This window comes from Diadema setosum, chromosome 19 (assembly GCF_964275005.1).
Source record: "Diadema setosum chromosome 19, eeDiaSeto1, whole genome shotgun sequence".
In the NCBI taxonomy this organism is placed as follows: Eukaryota; Metazoa; Echinodermata; class Echinoidea; order Diadematoida; family Diadematidae; genus Diadema; species Diadema setosum.
Window position 1 is genome coordinate 9,245,734 of NC_092703.1, and position 10,567 is coordinate 9,256,300.

The 10,567-nt window shown below is 39.6% G+C and overlaps 1 protein-coding gene across 1 annotated transcript in view; it reads left to right on the plus strand.

Annotated features, from left to right (window-relative positions):
- LOC140242987 (intermembrane lipid transfer protein VPS13A-like) overlaps window positions 1-5,985 on the plus strand; it is a 150,797-nt gene extending 144,812 nt beyond the window's left edge. The window contains exons 78-81 of the mRNA XM_072322727.1: window positions 1,963-2,111; window positions 2,617-2,740; window positions 4,193-4,249; window positions 5,914-5,985. Coding sequence (XP_072178828.1) covers window positions 1,963-2,111; window positions 2,617-2,740; window positions 4,193-4,249; window positions 5,914-5,985 — 402 coding nt within the window. The remainder of the gene's footprint in view (window positions 1-1,962; window positions 2,112-2,616; window positions 2,741-4,192; window positions 4,250-5,913) is intronic.
- Window positions 5,986-10,567: the final 4,582 nt, after the last annotated feature.

The following is a 10,567-nucleotide window of genomic DNA, read 5'->3' on the forward strand; positions in this document are numbered from 1 at the left end:
GTCATAGACCAATTGCTTTGAAGCCACCGCACCACCATCTTACCACGCACATTGCCCATGCATTTGTGTACGAAGCTCATGACATGACATGATCTTGATGACAGTTTCTGCTGGAAAATGTGTGCAAGTTCCCATTATACCCCATAGAGTGTGCCTGGTAAGATAGCGGCTTCACTTGTATGAATAGGGCAATGGGGTATCCAGATACCTCCTGTAGAGATCAGCAATTCAGAACTACACCCAGATAACTGGTTCCAGTCAAAGAATTTACATACAGTTGAACCTCTCTCATCCGGCCTTCCTTTATCGGGATCTCTCTATTATACGGACGCAATCTCGCCGTGATTTTTGTTTTAATAATTACGGGAGGAAAGGGGGATTCCTAACTCCTTGAGAACTCCTACACAAACACACATGAATTACATATTACTTCGAACATGATTAACATACATTACATCAAATTTCCTTCCAAATTGCTTTCGTTCAGACATTTTAACATCCCCAAACATCCCCAAATGTAACAACGAAAGGTTGCAGTATACACATTACTACATGTGGTACTACAATTCGCTACATCAGTACATGTGTATGTATATGTACGTATATGTACGTGTATAAAGCATTGAGTCTCCCGTATCCGGCCAAATCCCTTATCCGGATGAGCCCCGGTCCCGACTTGTCCGGATACGAGAGGTTCAACTGTATATGTATGTATCACTGATCCTTGTGAGACATAGACTCTAAGCCAAGCATTCTCTTCTTTCATAGCTGTACACCATACATGTGCATGTGTGTCTCTCACATCTGCTAAGTTGATATGTTACTATCTAATGAAGATAGTAAACTGTATTGACGTGTCTTCTCCAAGAAGAATAAATGGAAGCTTTGTTCGGTATTAATGGAGCAAAAGGGGCCTGTGGCAGGCAGTTTCAGGAAAACATCAATGGTGTACAGATTCTGATGAACCCTTGGGGAGGGGGGGGGGGGGGTTCACTTCCTTTCAATTTGTGATCAGGAATGAAAACTCTTTAACTCTTTATGTGCCATGGTGGAAACCCCCTGCGTGCCACGTTATTCTGAGACACGAAGGTAGTCATGCTTTGAGAAAGAATTCTGTTTTTCTAATTTGTATAACTTCTACAAATTTATGTTAAGATGGGCATAATAGTAAGCAAAGTTAAAGAGGAATGTAAAGCTTTGTTTCGATGTAGATTGTATGAAAAATTTGTTTTCAATTTTTCTTTTGAATGACCAGTTGCTACATTACTGTAAAGGCATGACTTTTGCACATAAAACCGTTACAGAAACTTAGAATGTACAAGCAAATCTAGTTGGGAACACCGCTTGATAGTCAGTGACCACATAGAATGCAAGCTGTATATGAGAGGAACAAAAGCACGAGAAACGCTTTCATTGTGCCGCGGGATTAGCAGCGATTAGCGATTTATCGATCGGTTTTGGTGGCTCTGTTTGTTGAGCAGAATATGCGAAGTTGGCACGCCGTCGACTGAGTCGGATGTGCGAACGTGGCACATAAAGAGTTAATGAGATCCTTTGAATTCATTGTGTAGATTGTTGATATCCCCATGTCCACTCTAATCTCTGAGCATAAGAGACAAGCTGGAGAATATTTCTTTGTTTAGCTGAGTGTCCACACTAGCCCCTCACTCCTCCCAAGAATAGTCGAACAGTCCATGCAAACAGGAATCAGCCTAACAGCAAAGAAATAGAGGGAGGAAGTATGGCCTCTGTCAAGACCTTCTCCCTGTAGTAATTGCAAGCAAAAGGAGCTCAGTTTGTGGAGCTGACCAAAGGGCAGGCCCCCAGCAAGAAGTGTGCTAAAGGCTGGCTGAACTGCATAAATTAGGCATGTTGGTATTAAAGAAGGTTTCCCTGTCAATTCTTTGGGGAAGCATTTTAAAGACTGGGTAATTTTTGTTGCTTTCTCCATCTGGCTCGCAGGGACTGACCCCGTACTCCCCTTACAAGTCCGTCGGCAACTGCATCCTCCACAACATCCGCAAGAGAGAGATCTACAACACGGACATCTACTATGCACACGTCACCGTCTCCTCGGATAGCACCCCCGATGTTGTCATGGTAACCACGAGGTGAGCCCTCCCCCTTCCCTCTTGATTTGGCTTTGTCAACAAGGAATATTTCGCACGGTTTTAATTTTTGCGAGTAAGGTGCTTTTCGTGAATTGAATGTAAAAACACTCGAAAATATTGACTCTGTTCCTGACATGAACTTGTAATGTGCACGCATACTTTTTGTACGTTTCTCCGTTGAGTACTGCACTCCACAATCGCAAACTTAACCACCTGCGAAATCGTCAGGAAATCCCGAAAAATGATACTTGCTATTAAAAAATATATGGGGTATACAGTAGATGGTGAGAGAAAGACCAGAAAGAGGAGAGAAAGATACACACCCATGGTATATTTTTTTTTGTAATCAAATGCAAAATATTGTTCTGGACATTCTGAAAACATATGTCATTTTTCTAATTCATGAAATTCTTGAGTTGTTTTTATTGCAACTGATTGACAAATTGCCCTACATCGATGTTAATCTCATTCATTTCCACCATTTTTTTCTGACCTGCGCAAACAGGAGAGTAGTAGTCCTGGAGAAGTGTCGCTGGTCCGGTGGCTGGGATCTGGAGCAGGGGGATCTCTTCGTCAACATCCTTACCTCACCCCAGCAGGCAGAGAACAAGGTCCTCTTCACTTCGGTGGTGAGTAGAAGCTGGTGCACAGTGTCCTGTAGAGAGAATTTTCTTTCTTTGATTACGAAACTCTTGATTGAGGGTCTCTAACAAAATCAAGGTTATTGTTGCTATTACGCACATTCATACATGTTTACACATACACTGTACAGACACACATACATGAGTAGTTACAAAGGCACATATGATTATGCAGACACCTCATTTTTCTGTATACACATGGAAAGAGATAGAGTATATTCCAGCTTTTAAGCTGTGATTTTATTGTGTCACTTCACTAGTAGCCGCGTGATCAGATTTTCATTATTAAATGTTAGTTTTCAGCAAGTAACTTCCCAATATGCACATAGGTATCCCCCTTATTGTCACCGCCGAACGAGTTCGAGCAGGGGACTATGAAACGGGCTCCGTACGTGTGTGTGTCCGTGTGTCCGTCCGTCCGTGTGTGATCAAAATGTTCAAAATGCTACTCCTTCGCCATTTCTAACCCGATTTTGATTCTGTTTGCTTTATATGATAGCACTACATGGGAGCTTTGAAACTTCTATACAAAATTTCAGTTGTGACCTTTGACCTTGACCTTTGACCTATATTGTACATTTTGCTTCAAAATGCTACTCCTTCGCCATTTCTAACCCGATTTTGATTCCGTTTGCTTTATATGATGGCACTAGGTGAGGGCTTCAAAACTTCTACACAGAATTTTGACCTTTGACTTCTTTGACCTTTGACCTTGATTTTTGACCTATATTGTACATTGCCTACAAAATGCTACTCCTTCGCCATTTGTTACCCGATTACAATTCCGTTTGCTTTAAGTGATGGCACTAGGTGAGGGCTTCAAAACTTCTACACAGAATTTTGACCTTTGACTTCTTTGACCTTTGACCTTGATTTTTGACCTGTATTGTACATTTTCCTACCAAATGCTACTCCTTCGCCATTTCTAACCCGATTTCGATTCCGTTTGCTTTATGTGATGGCACTAGGTGAGGGCTTCAAAACTTCTACACAGAATTTTGACCTTTGACTTCTTTGACCTTTGACCTTGATTTTTTTTACCTATATTGTACATTGGCTACAAAATGCTACTCCTTCGCCATTTCTAACCCGATTTCGATTCCTTTTGCTTTATGTGATGGCACTAGGTGAGGGCTTCAAAACTTCTACATAGAATTTTGACCTTTGTCTTCTTTGACCTTTGACCTTCATCTTTTTACCTATATTGTACATTTTGCTACTAAATGCTACTTCCGGCGGGGACATATATTACGCACCGCGTAATTTCTACTTTTCCTTGTTTTGAATTACAAACGTGGGCATCCATGGCATTATAGCGATTCACATGATTCTAGGAGGCAATATGAAATGCATTGTAGACCAGAAATTAAACAGGCAATCTATTCAAGAGTTTTCATTATCTGATACGTCTGCCATCACCTTTTTCCCCCGGTTCCCTAGATTGATGGCAAACAGCTACAGAGAGAGCTGGTGTGCGAGAACGGAGAGTTAGCCAAGGTGAGCTTTCAGTATTCACAACATTTGTTTTCATTTTTAATCTGTTCCTTCCGCAATTCTCTGAGTGCCTTTAATGCCCCCAAATGAGATTCTTTTTGCCTGTCGACAGAGAACAGACAGGTTGGTAGTCCACCTGTGCGAAAGCAGTCAAGCGGTACATGTATCCCCTTTCCACGGTCAACTACATGTGCCAGTGAACAATGAAAATATCGATCGGGTGCTAGGTATGAATAGAGGGTGCGCTGAAGGGCTCGCATACTCTTTTGGTCTACACAAAACCAGGCACCTGAAGGGGATGACTGGGGTCAGCTAACACAGAAATCTACTGAGCTCAGCTTTGATTGCTATGTACATGTTCATACGAGTTTTATAGCAGAACAAGCGCAAACTAAATCAGGAAAGACGTAGATAATGCTGTGATATATGCATTTTTCCAACAGAAAGAGAACAAATGCTGATAGAATAAACTCTTATCTTTTTACCAAACCAATTTTCCAGGGCATTTTAACTGAAAGAAATATGAATTTAGGCCACAAAAGCAGGCACCCGATCTTGTCTTCATCTTTGGAACCTGGTATGCCAGGTTCCCGTATATCAGTTGCTCCCACGGGATTTCCCGTAAGGAACGGGTTACGGTCTTGTGTATGGTAAGCAAAGGTTTGATTCGTTGTAGTCTTCCCAGAGAGGGAGGGACCGTGGTGTTGTGCAGTGTGGAATGTTCGAAATCAACCCAAGAAATCGTGGTAATAGTCACAGTGATTAGTAAGGTTGAAAGCACACCGGGTTCCATGAGATGTATGGGGAGTACTGTCAAAGTGGAAATTTTCGCTGGGCGGAAATATCCACACATTTCATGCAACATGAAACTGTTGCAAAAATAAAAGCAGGCAAATTTTGTGCTTGTTATATTTACTACTACACGTGTATTTCATAGTTTGATCTTGCAGAATTAAAACATATGAAATTCATCCTAGTGGGCTGAGCGCGAAAAATTACTCCCTCAAAATTTTCCACTTTTACAGTAGTAGATAAACCATTTCACATATTAAAGCACTGGTTTATTCCTACAATGTATGTCCACTGGTCACAGATGCTGACTTTTTTTTTTGGGGGGGGGGAATTAGTTTTGAATAAGTTAAATCTTCAAAGTGAATAACATGACAACATTAAGTTTTGTAGTGTAGTAGATTGAATTTAGTTACCTGGGAGCAGAATTATGGTAGTGGTGCAAAGCTTTTTAAGAACTTGCATCATGAAGACCCACAGAGGTTTGCTCCAGTTTAACCATGTTTCAAAAATTAAGTGGCCTTTTCATGGCAATCATCAAAGCACTCAGTTTGTTTCACTCATTAGTTGTATCATCATTTCTTTATATCTTCAAAATATCTCCTGGAATGTTCCTTTTAAAATTAGATGCAGTAGAAACAAAAAGTTGAATTTGTGGAGAATTTAAGATCATTGAGATATTCGTGAGGGTATGTATGCAAGTACTGTTTGTTTAGAAATCTTTTATTTTGCAATGTGCTTACTTGTGGTGTTTATATGCTTGTCTCCAAAAATCTGAAGACATAATAGAAAGCACTATTTAAGGTAATGCAGGGACAAATGAAATGACTCAAACATATCATCGACCCTCCTCTCTTCCATTTCTTTTTTAAACTCAGTTGGTGCTGGACAGATTCCACGAGGCCCTGCTAAACTTCCAGCGCGAGGAAAGCCGGAATTTGGTGGTCTGACGAGACGGGAAGAGGGACAATCGTTAGAGAATTAGAAAATATGCAGGAAAATTCTGCGAAATGGAACATCGCGAAATCCTGCTACAGACACATGTCGTCTTACTCTTCCAGGAAACTTTCTGTGCATGTCCAGCTGTGGAAACAAAGGTCCTAGGCTGTGGAACAAGTTAAGAAATTATCAATTGTATTAGGTACACGTCGTTGTTTGCGGTGTACCGGTATATTTTTCGTACATCATATGGGACTACACAAAGATGCAGTGTGCATGGAAACAATAAAGTGTGGCAACAAAATTTTTGTGCAGCTAACAATGAGAACGAGGAGAGAGAGAGAGAAAGATATGAAAATATATTAGGTAGACACTTGTAGATACGTACATGTATTGGAGACAACGAAAAAGGTAGAGTGTGTGAGTGTGTGTGTCTGTCTGTCTGTGTTTGTGTTTGTGTGTTTGTGTTAAAGAGAGAGAGAGTTGGGTATACAGACAACCATATTTGGTAGAGAATTGAGAGACATGAGAAGAAATATTATAATTAATCAGCTGTAAGTAATTTGCTTATTAATGTGTGACAGACCGTGGAAAGAAAAAAGCACAGAATAAAGAAAATGTTTATACCGAGAGTAATCCTGTGCCGTATTGAGGAAGATTTTGGAGTGAAAGGGTGAGGAAATGGACATCGTAAATCTCATTGTGTAACAGGCGGAGTGTAGATACTGCTGTGTGTACATGTATGTGCAATTGTATGCATGAATTATTAGAAATGATATATACCAATCACATCGTTATGCAGCCACTATTTGTGTGATTTTTGTCCCTTTATTGCGCATCTGTTGTATGAAGTAGAACTTCACATTATGTTTGATTTTAGTATGGACTAATCGAGCCAGTGTTACTCATTGTTCATTATCAGAGGGGCTGTCACTGCTCCCTTCAAGCAGGCGAGTCTTGTAGGTGTTTTCTTCCCCCCCCCCCCCCCCCATCAACTGCAAGAAGGCAGTAAGATCAGTATCTTGAAGAAAAACACAAACGGTGCCTCTGTATAGCTTGGCATTATGGGAAGGAAGAAAAATGAAGGGTACATAATTTATGTACCTGTGGTATAAACACATACAGACAGTGAAACTCGGGTGTATACTAGTTTGAGCATTTGGTAGAACTGCTGCACTTGTGAGGTCTCCAGCTTTGACATATTCCAGTCGCAATGGAAGTCGTGATATGCAGAGATGTTTGTCTCGTCGTTTAGATACGATTTCTTTAAGAAGGGGAAAAGAAAAACAATGTAAAGTGAAGACTTGGATCTAATGTGAGATGAACTGTGCTGAAGAAATGTTGGAGTCTAGCCATTTTATATACACATAAGTATGTGCTCTAAGGAAAAAAAAGGAATGTTCCTGGGTTTTTATATTCTTCTGAACGTGTGACTACTTTGCTTTGTTTGGACTATTGCATTCAGCTTACTGTTGTGTTTTGTTTCTCAATTTGCTGCCAGAGTCAGGATTCTATTAATTTATTTTATGTATTCAAGAAGGATGTTTTCATCTGCCAAATAAAAAGGCGGGCTTAATGTCTGCTTATTTCTTTCTGCACTGTCAAATTATTCTTTCCTCACTAGTTTTTAGGCCAACCAAAAAGTCTAACTTTGAAGTACTAGTGTGAATCATTTGCAATCAAAGTCATCGATTCAAAGGAACAGTGGGTGATTCTGTGGGAGATCAGATTATCCCACTTCCTCTAATCCCCAGGAGGATTTAGGATGGCGTACAGCACTTTTATCTCCTGTGTGAATACATTTGTGACCCGCTACAACAAAATGGTCCTAAAGTCGCGCACGGTCGAAGCCGTGAGAATCGAGTTTGAAGTTAGAGCATCAAAATTGGTCAAAACTTCCGATTTTCTGAATTTGACATATTATTAGAGTGTGACATGTTTTCTATCATCTGTCGAAATTTTGAAGCAAAATGATGAAAGGAAAGACCAAAAAATAGCGTTTTTCTGGGCCATGTTTTTTGGCGTTTCAACGAAGCAGAAACTGGTTCGAACATTTGGATTGAGCGCCACACATAGGCTCCGCCCCTAACAACGACCAGAGTGATCTCATTGGTCAGTTTGCTGCTTGCCGCTAACCGAAGCGTGAAGCTCGCACACTGCCCAGTCGACTGGTGCGTGCGGGCGGGTTGCGCTATGCCTAAGCATTTCGGAGGTTGCTAGGGCTTAACTTCTATTGTCCGGAGGTGAATACTGACTTGCGTGTCTCTTGATTGTGATTGCGTCGCAATGAGAACTTTTAGGGCGCTTTTCTCGAAACAGTGATTTCCTAGACGTCTTGACATGCTCTCTTTTAAACATCGATATCTCCGTAGCCGATTATTTTTATAAGACGTGTTATATATCAATTTAAAGCAAAAAGATTAGGGAATTGTGTCATGCAATTTTCAAATAATCGACCTCGCCCGACTTTAGGATCATTTTGTTGTAGCGGGTCACATTTAGAGTATTGTGTTCACAGGTCATCAGTATGGATTTGCTGTGTGGACCATGCAAACTCTCTGCTTCGGGGTTTAAAGAATACAAAAATGTACTTGCCATCTTCAGAGTTCCTCATTAACTCAAAACAAATTTACATTTATTAATTTTGAAGAAATTATCCGATTGTATTCTTTACAGCATCAGCTGGTCAAAAAAAAATTAATGTTTGATTGTCCAGGAAAAATGATTGATTTGTGCTGCTGCTGTTGTTGTGCTTTGTGTTAAAAGAAGCAACTGAGGGGAATCAACATTTACTGAAAAAACTCCTGCCTTCATACAGCTGCCAAGATATGTTTTAGAGGCTAATTCATTTATGATAATTATTTATGCTTTCTGTCCTGATGTGCAATATTCTTTGTAAGAGCTGAGCAATTTGTTCATGGTTGTTGGGGTTTTTTTCCCTCTCTCCTTTAACCATATTCAAGAATGTTGTGATGTCTCCGAAAGTTCAAAGTACTTTTCAGTGTCATTCCATTTTTGACAAATCAAAAGCATCAAAGTGTGAGCTGCGGCTGCCAAAATCTGTTTCACAGACACTACTTGCCTATTATTGCAGTTTCATTTAATCAGTAGCATGCTGTTGTTTGTTTATTTTTTTTTATTCTATGCCAAAACTGTTAATTTTGATAGCTTGGATTGTTTTTAGTGAAAGCCTGCTTGTAAAGTTGAATAGTTATGCGTGAACAGTAATATCTAAAAATGCAGTAATATCTATGTTTGAGCCATGTGTCAAGTTTACATTCAGTATTAATGACTTTTTTTTTCCCTTCATACTCGTGTAGAAGTGTAGAATTGTCTGAAGGACTGTAAATAATGCATTTGATAGATTCCTTGTACTGTTGATTTTGGTTCGCATGTGTGCAAGAAATGTATTATTTTGACTTAAGTGGAAATCACTGATATGACTTGAAAGAGAGAAATGTTTTGTTAGAGAAGCCTCTAGAAAGAAAAGTGCATTTGTATGAATGCTATAATAGTGAATCAAGGAATTGGAATGCTGAGCTGGATTGGAACCCTTGACCTGCAACTTGTTAAGTGCACCAACCACTAGTCTGTTGGGTATTTGCTTTTTGAGCAACTTACTTTTTTTTTTTACTGGGGTGGCATTTTGTGATGACTTTCAGATATTTGTGTATTTGATGCTGAAAAGTGGAGAAATGTCCCTTACAAGGATTTGTGCGATTCAAATTTAGTGATTATTGCATTGTGCAGACATGCTCATTCTCTACTGCATTGAAATATTTATCAGTGGCCCGTTGCATAAAACTTACCGTTGAATTTCAATGGTAACTACCGTAAAAATTAGGCGTCACAGCCAATCAGCATCAAGGATTATAAACTTTACCGCTAATTTGAAGACTTACCGCTAGAAAGGAGCGGTAAGTCCAGCGGTAAGGGTTTTATGCAACAGGGCACAGTGATCTATTTGTGCTTGTTAGAGGTGTGTAGCATTGAGGAGCATTTCATGCAAAGTAATCAGTGTCGTGATTCATTGTTAGGCTCAGATGTACTTGTATATGTGGTAAAAATACCCAGGCAGTAAAGCACAGCATCTGTGATTGAGCTTCACATAGAGAAGATGACTAGCAGTACACTAATGCAAGAAAAATCAAGCTGCGAAGATAAAAGTGCTCGTGAATTTACAACTCCTCACTTCGAGCCTTTGTCCTCCTTTGTTGTTTACACAAAGTTTGTGAAAGTTTCTGGAGAGCATCCTACCAATTTCTTTTGGGATGTGGTAACAGTCTCATTCTTTTGTTTGGTAGCTAAGTAGCTTGTACATTTGTAATCAGTTTTAATGACATTTTATGACTTTCATATTCTTTCTACTCACTTTCATTCAATTACTGTCAGTTGATTTTGTATATATATTACAAACCTGTAACACTTGTTTATGCAGATCTAAAAATGTGTTATGTGATTTGTACAATTGATATTCGCCCAGCTCTTAGAGTAAGATAGAGTAAGAGGCAAAAATAACCAAACTTAAACTCGCAGAAATGACTTCTTTTTTTTTCTTTTTCTTTTTTTTACAGAAGCTTATAACTTTATTGT